This window comes from Narcine bancroftii, chromosome 5, assembly GCF_036971445.1.
Source record: "Narcine bancroftii isolate sNarBan1 chromosome 5, sNarBan1.hap1, whole genome shotgun sequence".
Taxonomy (NCBI): domain Eukaryota; kingdom Metazoa; phylum Chordata; class Chondrichthyes; order Torpediniformes; family Narcinidae; genus Narcine; species Narcine bancroftii.
The window spans coordinates 107,807,142-107,825,994 of record NC_091473.1 but is presented as its reverse complement, the minus strand read 5'-3'; the positions used below and the strand labels follow the sequence as shown (position 1 = coordinate 107,825,994).

At 40.7% G+C, this 18,853-nt stretch overlaps 1 protein-coding gene across 4 annotated transcripts in view; it reads right to left on the bottom strand.

Moving 5' to 3' along the window:
- The window catches only part of zfyve9a (zinc finger, FYVE domain containing 9a), a 189,436-nt gene that overhangs the window by 33,261 nt on the left and 137,322 nt on the right, over nt 1–18,853 (bottom strand). For all 4 annotated transcript variants that reach the window (XM_069938663.1, XM_069938665.1, XM_069938666.1 and 1 more), the window contains one exon: nt 9,739–9,856. In XM_069938663.1, coding sequence (XP_069794764.1) covers nt 9,739–9,856 — 118 coding nt within the window. The remainder of the gene's footprint in view (nt 1–9,738; nt 9,857–18,853) is intronic.

Sequence of the window (18,853 nt, the reverse complement as noted above, 5' to 3'; positions counted from 1 at the left end):
AGGGGTGTGAGCGCTCCAATGGATGTTGAGGATGGAGCGGAGACAACGCTGGTGGAAGCGTTCTAGGAGCCGTAGGTGGTGCCGGTAGAGGACCCATGATTCGGAGCCGAACAGGAGTGTGGGTATGACAACGGCTCTGTATACGCTTATCTTTGTGAGGTTTTTCAGTTGGTTGTTTTTCCAGACTCTTTTGTGTAGTCTTCCAAAGGCGCTATTTGCCTTGGCGAGTCTGTTGTCTATCTCATTGTCGATCCTTGCATCTGATGAAATGGTGCAGCCGAGATAGGTAAACTGGTTGACCGTTTTGAGTTTTGTGTGCCCGATGGAGATGTGGGGGGGCTGGTAGTCATGGTGGGGAGCTGGCTGATGGAGGACCTCAGTTTTCTTCAGGCTGACTTCCAGGCCAAACATTTTGGCAGTTTCCGCAAAGCAGGACGTCAAGCGCTGAAGAGCTGGCTCTGAATGGGCAACTAAAGCGGCATCATCTGCAAAGAGTAGTTCACGGACAAGTTTCTCTTGTGTCTTGGTGTGAGCTTGCAGGCGCCTCAGATTGAAGAGACTGCCATCCGTGCGGTACCGGATGTAAACAGCGTCTTCATTGTTGGGGTCTTTCATGGCTTGGTTCAGCATCATGCTGAAGAAGATTGAAAAGAGGGGTGGTGCGAGAACACAGCCTTGCTTCACGCCATTGTTAATGGAGAAGGGTTCAGAGAGCTCATTGCTGTATCTGACCCGACCTTGTTGGTTTTCGTGCAGTTGGATAATCATGTTGAGGAACTTTGGGGGACATCCGATGCGCTCTAGTATTTGCCAAAGCCCTTTCCTGCTCACGGTGTCGAAGGCTTTGGTGAGGTCAACAAAGGTGATGTAGAGTCCTTTGTTTTGTTCTCTGCACTTTTCTTGGAGCTGTCTGAGGGCAAAGACCATGTCAGTGGTTCCTCTGTTTGCGCGAAAGCCGCACTGTGATTCTGGGAGAATATTCTCGGCGACACTAGGTATTATTCTATTTAGTAGAATCCTAGCGAAGATTTTGCCTGCAATGGAGAGCAACGTGATTCCCCTGTAGTTTGAGCAGTCTGATTTCTCGCCTTTGTTTTTGTACAGGGTGATGATGGTGGCATCACGAAGATCCTGAGGCAGTTTACCTTGGTCCCAACAAAGCTTGAAGAACTCATGCAGTTTGGCATGCAGAGTTTTGCCGCCAGCCTTCCAGACTTCTGGGGGGATTCCATCCATACCTGCTGCTTTGCCACTTTTCAGTTGTTCGATTGCCTTATATGTCTCATCCAGGGTGGGAACCTCATCCAGCTCTAGCCTTAGGGGCTGTTGAGGGAGCTGGAGCAGGGCGGAATCTTGGACTGAGCGGTTGGTACTGAAAAGAGATTGGAAGTGTTCTGACCATCGGTTGAGGATGGAGATCTTGTCGCTGAGGAGGACTTTGCCGTCTGAGCTGCGCAGCGGGCTTTGGACTTGGGGTGAGGGAGCCTTTAGAGCCTCGTAGAAACCCCCGAAGTCGCCAATGTCCGCGCTGAGCTGTGTTCGTTTGGCGAGGCTAGTCCACCACTCATTTTGGATCTCCCGGAGTTTGCGCTGAAGATGGCTGCATGCGCGACGGAAGGCTTGTTTCTTCTCTGGACAGGACGGCTTTGTAAGGTGAGCCTGGTGGGCAGCTCGCTTCTTTGCCAGCAGCTCCTGGATTTCCTGGCTGTTTTCGTCAAACCAGTCCTTGTTTTTCCTGGAGGAGAAGCCCAGTACCTCTTCAGTGGATTGCAGTATGGTAGTCTTCAACTGATCCCAGAGGGTTTCAGGGGACGGGTCCGTGAGGCGGGTTGCAACGTCGAGCTTTGCTTTGAGGTTTGCCTGGAAGTTTCCTCTCGCTTCGTCTGACTGCAGTTTTCCAACATTGAACCTCTTTCTGGGGGCTTTATTGTTCCTGGGCTTTGGCTTGAAGTGAAGGTTGAGCTTGCAGCGAACCAGCCGGTGGTCAGTGTGGCATTCCGCGCTAGGCATGACCCTGGTGTGGAGCACATCTTGTTTGTCACTTTCTCGCACCAGGATGTAGTCCAGGAGGTGCCAGTGTTTGGATCGGGGATGCATCCAGGTGGTCTTAAGGCTGTCCCTCTGCTGAAAAAGGGTGTTTGTAATGACAAGCCGCTGTTCTGCGCAGAGCTCCAACAGGAGGCGCCCATTGTCGTTGCACTTGCCGACGCCATGCTTGCCCAGGATTCCTGGCCAGGTTTCTGAGTCTTTGCCGACACGAGCGTTGAAGTCGCCCAGGATGACAACCTTGTCGGCTGTAGGGGTACGTTGGATGAGGTTGCGCAGGTCGGTGTAGAACTTGTTCTTTTCTGCTGGTTCCGCCTGGAGGGTTGGAGCATAGACACTGATGAGGGTGATGTGACGCTTGTTTTGAAGTGGGAGTCGCATGGACATGATTCGGTCCGAGAGGCCTGTCGGAAGGTTTTCGAGTTTGGAGGCAATGAAGCTCTTGACCATGAAGCCTACACCAGATAGGCGTCGTTCATCCGAAGGCTTGCCAGACCAGTAGAGTGTGTAGCCCGCGCCGCGTTCTTGGAAGCTGCCTACATCTGCCAGGCGGACTTCACTGAGAGCGGCTATGTCGATGTCAAGTCTGAGGAGTTCATGTGCAATGAGGGCAGACCGACGTTCAGGTCGATGGCTGTCAGTCTTATCTAGCATGGTTCTGATGTTCCAGCATGCTAGCTTGAGTTTGTGAGCAAAAGGATATTAAGGAATAAAATTGGTACCCTTAAAGATCAGAGTAGTTGTCTATGTATGGAACCAAAAGAGATGGGGGGGATTTTAAATGTTTTTTTTCCCCATCAATATTTACTCAGGAAATGGGCACAGAATTATGGGAAGCAAGTAAAACGAGCAGTGAGGTCATGGAATCTATATAGATTAGAGGGGAGGAAATAGTCGCTGTCTTAAAGTAAATAAGGGTGAATAAATCCCCAGGGCCCGACAAGATATTCCCTCAGATCTTGAACGAGGCTAATGCAGAAATTGCAGGAGTTCTGGCAGAATTAAGGATAGTCAACATGGCTTTATGATTGGGAGGTCATGTTTAACCAATTTTAGAGTTTTTTGAGGAGGTTACCAGGAAATTTAACGAAGGAAAGGCTGTGGATTTTGTCGACGTGGACTTTAAGGCCTTTAACAAGGTCCCACATGGGAGCTTAGTCAGGAAGGTTCAAACATTAGGTATTCATGGTGAAGTAGTGGACTGGATTCAACTATGCCTGGATGGGAGAAACCAGATAGTAGTGGTGGATGAGTGCTTCTCAGACCGGAGGCCTGTGACTAGTAATGTGCCTTGGGTGTTGGTGCTGGGACTATTGTTGTTTGCCATTTATATCTATATCAATGATCTGGATGATAATGTGGAACATTGGTTTGGCAGGTTTGCAGATGACACTAACATTGGAGGTGTTGTGGGCAGTGAGCAAGGCTTTCAAAGCTTGCAGAGGGATCTGGACCAGCTGGAAAAATGAACTGCAAAATGGAAGATGGAATCTAATGCAGGCAATTGTGAGGTGTTGCATTTTGGAAAGACAAACCAAGAAAGGGCTTACATGGTGTAGAACAGAGGGATCTGGGAAAACAGATACATAATTCCTTGAAAATGATGTCACAGGTTGATAGGGTTGTAGAATGAGCTTTTGGCATATTGGCCTTCATAAATCAAAATATTGAGTACAGGAGTAGGGATGTTATGGTAAAGTTATATAAGACATTGCTGAGGCTAAATTTGGAGTATTGTGTGCAGTTTTGATCACCCTAACTACAGGAAAGATAACAATAAGATAGAAAGAGTGCAGAGAAAATTTACTAGAATGTTGCCAGAACTTCAGGAACTGAGTTACAAGGAAAGGTTAAACAGAGGAGGACTTTATTCCCTAAAGCATAGATTTGATAGAGGTATTTAAAAGTATGAGGGGGATGGACAGAGTAAATATAGGTAGGCTTTTTCCACTGAGGGTAGGTGAGATACAAACCAGTGGACAAGGGTTCAGAGTGAAAGTAGAAAGAATATGGAGAACATGGTGGGGGAGAGGAGGGGGGAACTTATTCATACAGTGATGGGAGTGTGGAACGAGCTGTCAACTGAAGTGGTGAATGTGTGCTCAATTTTAATATTTAAGAAGAATGCAGATCAGTGGCACTAGGCAGAACAATGGTTCGGCACACTCTGAAAGGGCTGAAGGGACTTGTTTCTGTGCTATAATGTTCTATGAATGAAGGAAAAATTATTTATCTATGAGGTTAGGTTGGTTTTAAAATAAAGCCATTGAAGAAAGTTCAAACTAAGACAATGGTTGAGGAATATTCTGCAATAGGCAGCACTGGCTTAACTGATTAGGTATAGGGCAAACTGCCAGAGGAAGAAGCAGTAATAGCAGATACAATTATGTCTAACAAACATTTGGACAGGTTCATGGATTGGAAAGATATAAAAGAATACCGGTCAAACACAGGAAAAAAATGGAATTAACTCAGGGAAGACACCTTGGTCAGCATGGTGAAATTGGGCCAAAGGGCCTGTTCCTATGCTGTATAACTCAATTCATTGTTTGCTCTCCTAGCTTTATTAAATGAGTGTCATCTATAAGTTAAGAAAGTACAAATTCACTCTACTCCACACTATAAACTCAATACTGGGCAAGCACAATATTTTCTTATTATTTTTAAAAACAATTTTCAGATTGTCAATCTGATAGGAAAGTATTATGTACTACGTGCTGAATTTGTGAGAAATATATTGTGTGTGTCTATGTGTGCACTGTGTTCTAGAAAAACACTTTCACCCGGTTGTACATATACAGCCAGATGATAATAAACTTGAATTAATCTACTATAGAAATAAACATCTGAAGGTAATGGAATTGCAGTTAAAGATTAACATGAAAAAACAGCAATGCTGCATTATAGCTCAGACCAAAGTTTTAATTTTAAATCAAGGTACAGTCGAATCCCCATTATCTGGAATTCAATCAAATGGAAACTCAAACAAGAAACAAAGAAATAGATAAATAGACAGATTGAATGAATTAGTCTGGACAGATGGACTTCGCAGGGGAGCACTTGGACAAGCGCAGAGATGTTCCGCTGAATTAGCAATGCCCATCAATGGACGTGGATTCTTTTCAATGTCGCCACTTGCGTGGAGGTGAGTCAGGTTGTCAGCGCATATAATTTTCTATAAATTTCCTTGAACTGTTCATTAATATTTTGCAATCTATAAGATATCCCTGAATATTTCCTCACTGCTTTTATTTTTCTTGACATCTGTTCAGATTTCAACTGCCATGCCAATACTTTATGTGTTTTATCTCCTAACTCATAATATCTCTGATTAGGTCATTGTATTAGTCTTTCAACTCTATAAGTTTGTAATGTAATATATTCCAATTTCAAAGCATCTAATTTACTACTCTTCTCCTTATGCAGTTTCATCTTTTGTAACTCTTTCTCTAAAACTCCAATTTCCTGTTCCAATATTTCTGACTCCGCTAAATACCTTTTTTTCAACCTAACTGTATAACTAATAATTTGTCCTCTCAAAAAAGCTTTCAATGCATCCCACAATATAAACTTACTAGTTATCGAATCTTTTAATCCAAAAATTGTTGAACTTGTTCTGTTATAAACTTACAAAACCCCTCATCTTTTAACAATGGTGGATTAAACCTCCAACGATAAGAAGGTTGCATCATATCAGTCCCTACATACGTCAACAACATCAAAGAATGATCAGATAATAATCTAGCCTTATATTCAGTCTCCACTATACTATCCATTAATTGAGACCACATTTTTTTAAAATAAATTCAAGAACATATTGTGCTGAATAGTACGAATAATCTTTCTCTTTCATATTCATTTTAAATTTAAATTTAAAATACATCAATTAAATTTAAATTCTTTCATCAAAAATAATAATTTTTTCGCCATTTTTTCTTATGTACTACTTTATCCGATTTATCCATCATGGATCCAAACAATAATTAAAATCTGTCCCTATTATCATATGATCTTTGAATTCCAACATGTTAAGCAAGATATCTTGAAAAAAATCCTTCATCATCAACATTTGGTGCATAAATATTCACCAAAGACCAAGATTCTACAAAAATCTATCAATACTATCAATACTATTCCAATAGCTTCATAAACAGTTTCTAAAGTAAAAGATAAATTCTTATGAATTAAAATCACAACCCCTCTAACTTTAAAGTTATAAGAAGAATAAATAACTAGACCTACCCAATCTATTTTTAATTTTTGATGTTACCTATCCGTTAAATGTGTTTCTTGCAAAAAAGCTATATCTACTTTAAATTTCTTAATATAATTTAATACTTTCTTACGCTTAATCGTATTATTGAGCCCATTCACATTAAAAGTAGCAAACTTTAAGTTAGCCATCTAATCTATCATCTCCATAGTTTATGCTGCTAGATCTCCACCCCAACAATTCAAAACAAGACATCTCCTTAAGGAAAAATAAAGATAAGAACTTATCTATAATAATTTTTAAAATCCCCCTTTCACCCTCCCACTAAGTAACAAGTACTATCCCCCCAAAAACATGGGTAGCAGCATAAGTCACTAAGCGAGTGACGGTTTTGACTGAGTTACAATATGTACACATCCCCCTGACAGATTTATCACAAATTCAGAGCACACATCTGAAGGACGTCTAGCTTCTTCTAATTCTTTATTCATTTAATTGTCATCAATCAAGACCTCTTCAGAATCACTTGAACTCTCATGTTGCTTTTCAGCCAATTGCTTCTTCTCCCCTTCGAAGAGTCATCTCCACTTCCATTTTACCTCATTTGAATTGGGGAAGATTGATCCTTTCTCAGATCCGGCAAAGATTTACCAAACCTCAAAGCTTCTCTCTCGTTGTCAAAAAAACCAAAATTCCCATTAAAAAAAACTTTCAACACCGCAGGGAATCGGAAAGCAAATTTATAACCCTTTTGTCAAAGGACTGCTTTCACCAGATTAAATTCCTTGCGCCATGCAATCACATTCTGACTCAAATCAGCATTAAAAAACCCTTCTATTCTGAACCATCAATGGGCCTCCATGCTCTTTCGCATTTTGTACTGCTAGTTATAAAATTAATTCCCTATTTCGAAATCTCAAGCATCTAATCAAAACCGATGGGGCTGTTGACCCCATTGGCTTACTTCTAAAAGCTCTATGGTTAGATATCGAATTGAATAGAATTGGAGAGATTAAAAGAGAACATTTTATTTATAAGTGGACGAGTAAAACTGTTAATAATTATAAATCTCAGATTTTGTTTTATTTGGTAAGTATATGAGAAGAGGTTACTAAAATTATAGGAATGCCAGGTGGATTATCTAGATATAGTCCTTTGTTGCAAAATAATAATTTGCCTTTCACGATGGACAATAACCTACTTAAAATTTGGAACTAGAAAGGAATAAGAACGATAAATGATTGTTTTGAGATGAATCACTTTTTACCATTTGATAGGTTGAAGGAAAAATACCAAATTCCTAATAATTCTCTTTTTTGTTATTATCAACTTAAATCAAAATTGTATGACTGTTTAGGGAGACTTTTGGAATTACTTAAAGAATCATTATTTGAGGTATTAATTCAAGATGGAAGAAAGAAAGGATTTTTTTCAGAAATGTACTAATTATGACAATGGAAAATGTCTAAGAGGGATTTGCATAAATCACGACTTAAATGGGAGGAAGATTTGGGGATTCAGTTTGATATAGATAATTGGAGGAAGATTAATAAAGATACTATGACAAAGTTAATTAACGTTAGGTATAGGTTGGTAATTATAACTTTATACATCAATTATATTTATCTCCTGAACGTTTGAAACGATATAAATTGAGTGCTTCAGATTTGTGTTTTCGATGCAATGAGCAGAATGGTACATGTGATAAGATTAAAGATTTTTGGGATAAACTAAGAGACTGTTTGCAGGAAATCTTGAAAATACATTTTTCTCTAGATCCAAATATCTTTTTAATTGTGGACCGTACTGAAATGGCTTTATTACATAAATTAGATTAGTTTCAAATGGCATTTTTGAGATTGGCTTTAGCTGTAGCAAGGAAATGTATAGCTGTTTCATGGTAAGATCAGATGGAGCTTAGCTTACAAAGATGGATTCAGAAATGAGGTCATGCATTCAGATAGAGGAGAAAACTTATAATTTAAGAGATCAATATTATAGATTTAAAAAGATTTGGTGCCCATTTTTGGATTATTTTAATTTGAAAATCTGAAACTGGTTGTGTACAGCTGAATCTCCACATTGAAAACTAAATAAATGATTGAAGTTGTTCTCCTTATCTCTTTTCTTTTTTTTTCTCTTTTTTAAATGGGGAATAGGGTGATAGATTTAGGTTAAGGGGAGGGGTAGAGGGGGAGTGGGGGGTTAGGTATGTAGATTTTTTAAAGATCTTGTAGTTTTTATCTACGTAACCATGTAAATTGCTTTTTGATAATTTGTTAATTCTAATTCTGTAACTGTGGTTATTACTTTATTTTCTAATAAATAAAATATTTTAAGAAAAAAAAAGGAAAAATAAATAAATAAAGGTTGTCAGCGCAAGGAAGGTGTGCCAAGGGCCTGACTTGGACAATTGCTTAGAGGTGAGTCAGGTTGTCAGCGCAAGGAAGGTGCGCTGAAGGCCTTATCGGGATTCTTTAGTCACAGCCAACGGAATGGGGATAGGAGATGGAGGGAGAAGATGGCAGCGGTGTTGAGACTTTCAGACAGCAGAGCACCCTGTCTGTGCCCCACCCATGGCAGCTATTTGAATCAAGTTTTAATAAAGTTGTGTTGGAATGAAATGGCAATGCCCAGGTTGAAGAGATGGCCAATGCTGCTTGGGCTACTTTCTCCAAAGTGTCTGCCTATCCCTGCCTAGTAAGAATCTTTATCTTTGTTGTTACAGGTGGTCCCCTACTTACAATCTATGCGACTTACGACCATTCATACATACGACGGAGAAAAAAACTATATAAAAAATAAAGAAAGAATATATGTAAATATAAAAATTATGCATCAGGTCCCAGGGATCCAGGGGCTGTTTATTTTGACAGACCAACATGGCAGCAGCTGTATTAGTTAGGCATTGGAAGAACAAGTTTCAGTCAACCAGAAAATTTGCATTTCAGACATCCACGATCCCCAAAGGTGCCAGATAATGGGGATTCTACTGTAATTTGCATATTTAAGAGCTCTGCTGTTACTGAATTCATAGAACACAAACAATACAAAAAAATCTGAGATGCTGAATAAAAATTCACTCAGGAAATTTGTGACAATAAATAATCCATCTCTCATTTCTCGACACAGGCTCAGGTAATATGGATTTGCATGATAGAGTACCCCTCGCCATAATATGTTACTGCCTGTTAAGGTTAGAATGCGAGACAAACATTTTAACACTTCAACCACAAGATATTTCTTTACACGATAAAAAATATTTTCAACGCAGCACATATAAACTAGTTATCCACCTTCACTTGAGAGAAGTAACCAATACCTTAACTTGCACTTGTAGTACTGTAAGCAGATCTGGAGATGAGATCAAGTTGGATAACCATGTTTCAACACAGACAGGGTGGCCTTAAGGGACTTCTCTCAATTTTTTTTTCAATTTAAAGTAAAAATCATCTGAAAAGGTGCACTGTCATACTTGCCTCCTTTGACACCTGTAGAGATGAGAATAGGTGGGAGGCCATTTACTGGGACTAAATTAATTGCACTTCCGACTGGACTGCCAATTTGAGCCGTATTACCCATTGATGTGGACACATTCTAAAGCAATACAAAATTAAAAAGACATTAATCAAGAGCTACAAACAAAACCTTTTCTACATTCAACAACTCCTTTATTAACCATGCAAAATACGAAAAAGAGCTTCTATTACGTACTAACTTTTGATGGACAGACACGAAATAGCTGCAAAGGTTTTGCTAACTTAGCCAAGTGTTCCTTTATGTAGTAATTTATTTAGCTAGTGATCACATGAACTGCTCCATAAATTATCAATTTTGTTTTTAAATGTTGCAGCTAATTATAAAAATTTCCATCTATTCCAATAAACAATAGTGTTGGGGATCCCCAGTTTCTTGAATAAACAAATGGAACTTTTTGCAATCTCACTTCAAATCTTTTGAATGAGGTAAAACAACAAACATTTGTCGTGGCCACATACTTGCCTGCATTGGGAGTGGTGCCCGGATGCCTGCTGATGACGTGCGTGGGAATAATAGTGTGCATGTGCGACTTAGTTAACCAGTCAGCATACGGGGGATGGATCTCACACAGGAGGAGGAGACTGAGAGTATCAGGATCACCTGTGTGGCGGTGAGCCAATTAGAAGGTCAGAGGGGTTTGGATGGGTGGTGTTTGGAGAGTTGAAGAATGCAGTGTTGTGACTGAAGAGAATAAAGCATGTTGATTCCATTTTGTGCCAAAGAGATGAGTGTATTCTTTAATTGGGTGTAAACCGAGTTAAATCACTTCTGTTACAAATGGTGACCCCGATGTAATTTCATAGCACCTTCTAGTTTAAAATGGATAGTGATGAGGATAAACCCCCTACAGGAGCAGTCAGGGAGGTCAAACTGGAAAATCCCTCCCCCCTTTTTATTAATAATGCACCAGCATGGTCACAATCCTCGAGGTGCATTTCTGTCCCCTCAGTGTGATAAGTCAGAAGATGAAATAGTTTACTTGAGGCACGTCTTCCAAAGCAGAATGCCTGTGAAGTGGAGGATGTTTCAGTGGATAGTAATCTCCCATACAACATGCTTAAGGCTGCTATTCCATGGCGTTCCTAGCCATCTAGGGAGACTCATTACTAGCTGATGACAGCCTACGGTGACAGGCAACGGTCACAGATGTTGAGGAGATGGTGCAGGATAGCTGGAACAGACCCTGTTGAAGGTGATTTTTGGAAACAGGTTCTTTTGATGTTTATCTCATCATGTTCAAGGACATTTGGTCAGTGTCTTTTAAAGTCCACCATTGATCAGTTGGCAGATCATGCCAATCTCATTATGTCCACGTCTTCTGGAATTAAGATAGAAGAATTGGCTAGTTCCTCTAGCCTGCAGGAGTAAATGGAGCTGGAACAACTGCTTACTGCATCCTGTGAAACACCAGCACCTTATCAATTGAAGGTAGTGCCAGCACCTTATCAATCAAAGATAGCTGAGTTGAAGCAGCAAATGGCAGCACTAACTATGCAGGTCCAAGTTTTGGGTATACAACTGAATTCATTGGGTCGACCTGTTTGGAATCGTGGTGGTTGAGGACGTGAAAGAGGCGACGGGCAGTGTAATTGTTAGAAGCACTGGAGATTTTGTGCTGCTGTCTGGTCCTGTCAGCCACCTTGCAACTTCTACAAGTGGCAGCCGGGAAACAAGCAGGCCTGGCAGTAGAGGGAACTGCTTCCCATGGACGTGTTAGCTGTCTGTCTCTTCCTCAAAGACCATCTCTTGGGTATTCAATTTCTTGTCAATTTCAAAGCAGAGATTTCTGTGGTCCCTCCAACTCCTGAGGAATATATCCCAATATGTTATGTGTTCTGTTGTCCCCAATGATTCTCATATTCAAACATATGCCAAGAGGTCACTCATGTTAGGTTTTAGTCTCAACACACCTTTATGTGGCAAATTCCATTTTGGGAGCAGATGTCACATTTTTCATTGTTGGTGGATTTGAAAAATTGCTGCGTTGTGGACTGCAGCTCTGGTATGCAAGTGAGCTGCATTTGTTGTCCTTCCAGTGTCGTCAGCCACCTGACAAGCCTTCAACCTGGCTCTTGCCCTTTTTGAGCCTGCTCAAGTATTTCCCTCATCTAGTGGCCGCATCATATTGCCATACAGACATAAACATGCAGTGACCCACCACAGAGACTCGGGGTCCTCTGGCTGCAGCGCGGGCTTGAAGATTATACCAGACCGTCTTAAAATCATGAAAGTGGAATTCAACCACAATGAAGAGTTTGGCTAAGATGCAGATCTCACAGGTACTGGCCATCACCATTGCACATTGTTCCAAAAAAAATCTCCTGGGGATTGGCACCCTTGTGGCGATTATCGTGCCCTGAACAATTTCACCATGGATGACCAATATAACATTCCCAGTTTACAAGATTTCACAGCAAACCTCCATGGCAAACATGCATTTGCCAAGACAGATATAGTACATGCTTATATCAGATTGCAGTTGGACCCTTCTGATATCGCCAAGACAGCAGTAATTACCCCTTTCGGTACATTTGAGTTTCCGCGAATGCAGATCAGATATTCCAGCAGTTTATGGAGCAGATACTAGCCGGGCTCAATTTTGTGTTTGTTTACCTAGATGATATTCTTGTCATGAGCGCGGATGAAGAGGAACACAAGCACCACCTTATTGTTTCAGAGGCTTGAAGAACTTGACACTGTGATGAACTTGACACTGTGAAGAACCCAGTAAATGCGTTTTTGGTGCTGCTGATCTCGTGAATTTCTTACACCCGCTACACTTGGCCAGCTGCAACATTTTTTTTAAAGCATGATGAATTTCTAATGCCATTCCCGCCATATGCTGCAGCATATCTATTACCACAACTATAAGGATCCAGCAAGTCCATTTCCAAAAGACCATCGACTTTGGGAGACAATGTGTACTTTCAACAATGTGAACACTGCACTTGAAAATGTCACAATGCCTTGCTCTCTCTTACCATAGATGTATCTCATCAATGCTGTGGGAGCAGTGTTTGAACGAGTCCTTGAGCAATTGGAACCTCCAGCATTTTTTTTCCAGCCAAGCTGTCACCGGTTCAGGCAAATATATTTGGTTGAGAACTCTTAGACATCCATCTTAGAGTGAAACATTTCTGCTTTTTATAGTGCACATCTCTATTCGTCCCGAGAAATTTGGCACTTTGACTACCTTTTACAATTTTCACCAGACATACTGCAAATCCAAGGAAAAGCGAATGCTGAGGCCAACACCTTATATACGACTACTGCCATCGATTGGACCACCATGGCTCATGCACAGCACACCAATCCCCATCTCATCCGGAACTGTCGGATCAACTCTGGTCTCCATCTTCAAGATATGACCTTGGATGAATCAAGTGAAACGTTAGTCTGTGATTTTTCCCACAGGAAGATCTAGGCCTTCTGTGCCGAAGGTGGAAGATTTTTTTTTCATCTTTTCATAATCTAACTCATCCTGGTACAAGAGCATCAATAAAACTAATTATGGAACGTTTTACATGGCCTCATGTTAAATGGGATGTTGGATTATGGGCAAGGACCTGCTTGCCAAGTCAACGCTCTAAAATTTCCAGACATGCGAAATTCAAGCTGGGGGATTTTGTAGTTCCAGATTCCCATTTCCAGCACAAGCACCTGGACTGGTTGACCTGCTTCTGCCATCCCAGGGATATACTTATCTGCTCATGTGTGAGGATTAGAGTACCAGGTGGCAGGAGGCCATTCCAGTCACTGACATCTCTGCAGAGATGATCGCTTGAACTTTCATTGATTGTTGGATTCCATCTTTCAGTAATCCGGGCACTATTATGACAGACCGAGAGTCTTAGTTCAAGTCGGCATTGATCCGAGCTTTCACTGATCTTTTTGGCACTACTCGTATTCGCACTATGGCTTACCATCCAGAAGCCAACGGCCTCATTGAGCATTTCCATCGACAATTGGAAGAAGCATTGACAGCAGGTGGCAATGCTTTTACGTGGAGCGAACCTTTGCCCATGGTTCTCCTTGGCATGCATCCTGCTGTACAGGCAGATCTTGGATGTTCAGCGGCAGAGCTAGTATATGGCACTACACTGACCTTGCATGGCGAGTTTGTGAATCCAAGTCTAGGAACAATGCTTTATGATCTGGCTGGTTATGTTTATTTTATTTGGGAAAACATGAGCATATTCCAACCTACTCCAATGCGACATGCGTCACCTGCGGTGTACATACCGAATGATTTACAATGCTGTACTCATGTATTCCTTCAACATGATGCTGTTCATGAACCACTTCAGCCCGTTTACGATGGTCCTTTTCAGGTCTTGCGACGCCACCCAAAAATTGTGATTGACAGGAATGGAAAAGATGACCTGTTTCCATCAACAGGTTGAAGTCACCTTATACTGACAGTCCATGTTCTGCATCAGGGCCAGAGTCAAAGGACCAGTCGCACTTCTGTCAATCAGACTGTACATCACCAGTCTTGCAGCATTGTATGAGGTTGGACCAGCCAAACTGTGAGCCCTCCAGACCATTATGTAACAGAACAGTTCCATTTAGTTGCCTCCTTGCATGGCTTGGAGGCTGGGGGGGGGGGGTGGGCTGTCACAGTCACATACTTACCTGTGTCGGGAGGTAAGTTGCCGCTGATAGTGTAACTGAAGCAATGCGAGGAAGTAATAGCATGGACGCACGGGCTAGTTAAGCAGTCAGCATATGGAGGACGACTTGGATGCAGGAGGAGGAGAGTGAGAGCATCAGGATCACCCATATGGCAGTGAGCCAATTAAAAGGTCAGAGGAATTTGGCTAGGTGGCATTTAGGGAGTTGTGTCTGAAGAGAATAAAGAAAGTCGACCCATTTTTGTGCCGAAAGAAACAAGTGTATTCTTTAATTGTGTGCTATTATGTTTTTCAAAAAAATTAGACATATAGCAAGGTATGACCAAACCAAGTAAGTCCAGAAATGTAACTGAAAAGTAAGATCTCACCATTTTGATCACATTAGCAAAATAAAAATTATAGATTTGCCAAAATCTCATCCACTAATCACTACAGATGGCTGCAAATAGCAACATTAATTTACACAGGCCTATAATGGGATAAAGATTTTCATCAGTTTAGTAACTGCACAATTAACTGTTTAGTAAACATCAGTTAAAAAGACATCAACCAACATGGTCCACATAGCAACCAGCCAGATTTTCTAAATTTGCCCCATTTTTATTAATACAAGATCTGTGGAAATGAATATCTGCATTCTAAAACATGGGACTGAAACTCAGATGACAAGATTTAGTAAACTAAAACAGTTAAGCATATCCAACAGTGCCAAATAAAAGATCATTACTTTCTTTCAGAACTTCACGGTCCTCCAACTTTCCTGGACAAATCAGCAGCAAATTTGGTTTTAAAAAAAATTAAAAATTTCAAATTGCCATCATACAATTTACTGGAGGCATAATTTAGGGTGGATTCTTTTTTTTATTTTTAGTTTTTAACTTTTTGATTTAGCGTGGATTCTTCAAAAGGTGACACACTTATTAAATGGAAATAACCTCCAGATAGAAAATGAATTGGACTAGGATTTTCTTTTTGCGTGTAGTCATTTAAAATGCTTGCTCTGAATGATGGACTGATTTTCATGAGTACTTTGTTTTGATAGGAAAGTAAAAGATTAAAAACAGATCCAAGCCAATATTTAAGGTTAAAACGCTTAGAGAAGTCAAATTGGCTATTAATAGATTAAAAACTGCAAACCAACTTCAGGACATTGCTGTATCTGCGGGTGCTTCAAGTTATTCCTATGTCCCTTCGAATATCAATATCAGGATGGCAATGCATGAAGATTTGAGAGGGATTTAAAGGTTAACATCTCAGTACTAAAGCAAAACAAATTAAGGAAATCTGAAGTGTAAAAAGGATGCAAAATTGAATATTCATGGAAACAAATAACAGAAATTTGTAAATAAAAAAACTGCTGGAGGAACTTAAAGTTCATAGCATTTGCAGTCCCTTCAGTCTACAACACAATACTGCACCCTAACACTTGGCAATGCTACATCACACATAACATGCAATTTCAATTCTCTCACAAAAAATTGTAGATTAAATATTGTAAAAGGAGGGAAACCTTATGAATGACTTGTTTTTAAGGGTCAGAACTGCTCAAACAGTTCCTGTGAGCCTTTGACAGAGCTGAAGTGACTTAGAACCATAGAACATTACAGCACAGAAAACAGGCCCTTCTAGTCTGTTCCAAACTATTATTCTTCCTCGTCCCACTGACGTACACCTAATTCATTGCCCTTCATACTTTTCACATCCATGTACCTGTCCAAATTTTTCTTAGATGTGAAAATTGAGCCCAGGGCAGGACAGTTAACGTAGCAGTTAGCGCAAAACTGTTACAGTGCCAGCGACCCGTTTCAAATCCGGTGCTGTCTGTAAAGAGTTTGTACATCCTTCCGTGTCAGCGTGGGTTTTTTTCTAGGTACTCCAGTTTCCTCCCATTGTTCAAATTATATCAGAGTTTGTAGGTCAATTGGGCATAATTGGGCGGCATGGGCTCATGCGCCGGAAGGGCCTATTACTGTAATTGTATGTCTAAACTTAAAAATCTAAATTCACCACTTCAGCTGGCAGCTCATTCCACAGTCCCACCACTCTGTGTGAAGTTCCCCCAAATGTTCCCCTAAACTTTTCCCCTTTCACCCTTAACCAATGCCTTCTGCTTTGTATCTCACCCAAGCCCAATGGAAAAAAGCCTACTCTATCTATAACCCTCAATTTTGTATACCTCCATCAAATATCCCCTCACTATTCCCTGGAGTAGAGTTGAAGAAAGTCCTAACTTGTTTAACCTTTCCCTATAATTCAGTTCCTGAAGTCCCTGCAACATCCTAGTAAAATCTTCTCTGCACTCTTTCAACTTATTGATGCCTTTCCTGTATCTAGGTAAGCAAAATAGCTCACAATACTTCAAATTTGGCATCACCAATGTCTTGAACTTTACCATGACATTTCAACTCCTGTACAATATTTTGATTAATGAAGGCCAATACTCCAAAAGCTCTCTTTAGAACCTATCTACCTGTAATGCCTCTTCCAGGAAATTGTGTATTCTAAAATCCCTCTGTTCTTCTGCACTCCTCAGTGCCCTACCATTTACCATGTATGTCCTTTCTTGGTTTGTCCTTCCAAAATGCAACACCTCACATTTGTCTGCATTAAATTCCATCTTCCATTTTGCAGTTCATTTTTCCAGCTGGTCCAAATCCCTCTGTAAGCTTTGAAAGCCTTACTCATTGCCCAGATCACCTCCAAGGTTAGTGTCATCTGCAAACCTGCCAAACCAATGTTCCACATTGTCATTCAGATCATTGATATAGATGACAAACAACAATGGCCCCAACACTAATTCCTGAAGCACACCATTAGTCACAGGCCTCTAATCTGAGAAGCAATTATCCACTACCACTCTCTGGCTTCTTCCGTACTGCCAACTTGCATCCTGTTTACTACTTCACCATGAATACCGAGCTTCAGAATCTTCCTGACTAACCTCCCATTTGGGACCTTGTCAAAGGCTTTACTAAAGTCCATGTAGATTATATCCATAGCCTTTCCTTCATCAACTTTCCTGGTAACCTCCTAGAAAAACTCTATAACATTGGTTAAACACAACATATCACAAAGCCATGTTGACCATCCCTAATCAGTCCCTAGCTATCCAAATAATTGTATATCCAATATCTTAGGACACCATCCAATCATTTAACAACTACTGATGTCAGGCTCACCGGCCTATAAATTCCTGGGCTACTTTTGGAGCCTTTTTTTTGTAAAACAATGGATCAACATGAGCTACTCTGACACCTCACCTGCAGCTAAGGACATTTTAATTATTTCTGCCAGGGCCCTTGCAATTTATACACCAGCTCCCACAAGGTTCAGGGGAATATCTTGTCAGGCCCTAAGGATTTATCTGCCCTTATTTCCTTTAAGACAGCAAGCACCTTCTCCTCTTTAATATGTATAGGTTTCAAGACGTCATTGATTGTATTCCTTACTTCCCTAAGTTTCCTAAGTAAATATTGATGCAAAAAATCTAATTAAGATCACTCCCATCTCTCTGGCTCCATACAGAGCCAACCACTCTGATCTTCAAGGGGACCAATTTTGTCCCTTATTATCCTTTTACTCTTAACATAACTGTGGAAACCCTTAGGATTTTCCTTCACATTCTTAGCCAAAGCAACCTTGTATCTTCTTTTAGCCCTACTGATTTCCTTCTTAAGTTTTTTTCTTGCATTTTTTTATACCTTAAGTACCTCATTTTCTCCTTGTTGCCTATACCAGCTATACACCTCTCTTCTTCTTACTCAGATGCCCAATATCACTTGAAAACCAAGGTGCCTGCAGACTTTGCCTTTAATCCTGACAGGAATATAAAAACTCGACTGCAGCTTGCCTCTTCTCCTACCTTGTCTTCTTTGCCACAAGACCAGACTCCATGCCAGAGACCTGACGCCATGGCTAGTCCCCAGGTAAGAATCCAACATGGTAAACTTGTTATTGAGGGGAACAGCCACATGGGTGTCCTGCATTGACCGCCTGTTTCCTTTCCCACTCCTGACTGTCACCTAACTACATTCTTCCTGCCTCCTTGGTGTGATAGTGTCCCTGTAACTCCAACCTATTACCCCCTCATTCTCCTGAATGATCTGAGTTCATCCAACTCCAGGACAATACCCCTAACTCTCTAAGGATCTGTAATTAGAACGTAGAACACAACAGCACAGTATTGGCCCTTCAACATAGTACAGGCCCTTCTAGTCCTCGATGTTTTGCAAAATAATTTATTTCTTTTTTAAAAAATATAAACCTTCCCTACTCTTTAACCTTTTTTTTTCCATCCATGTGTTGTCTAAGAGTCTTTTAAATGCCCCTTATATTTCAGCCTCATCACCATCTCTGCAAGGCATTTCAGGCACCCACAACTCTGTGTAAAAAAAATTACCCTGTTATCTCCTTTAAACAT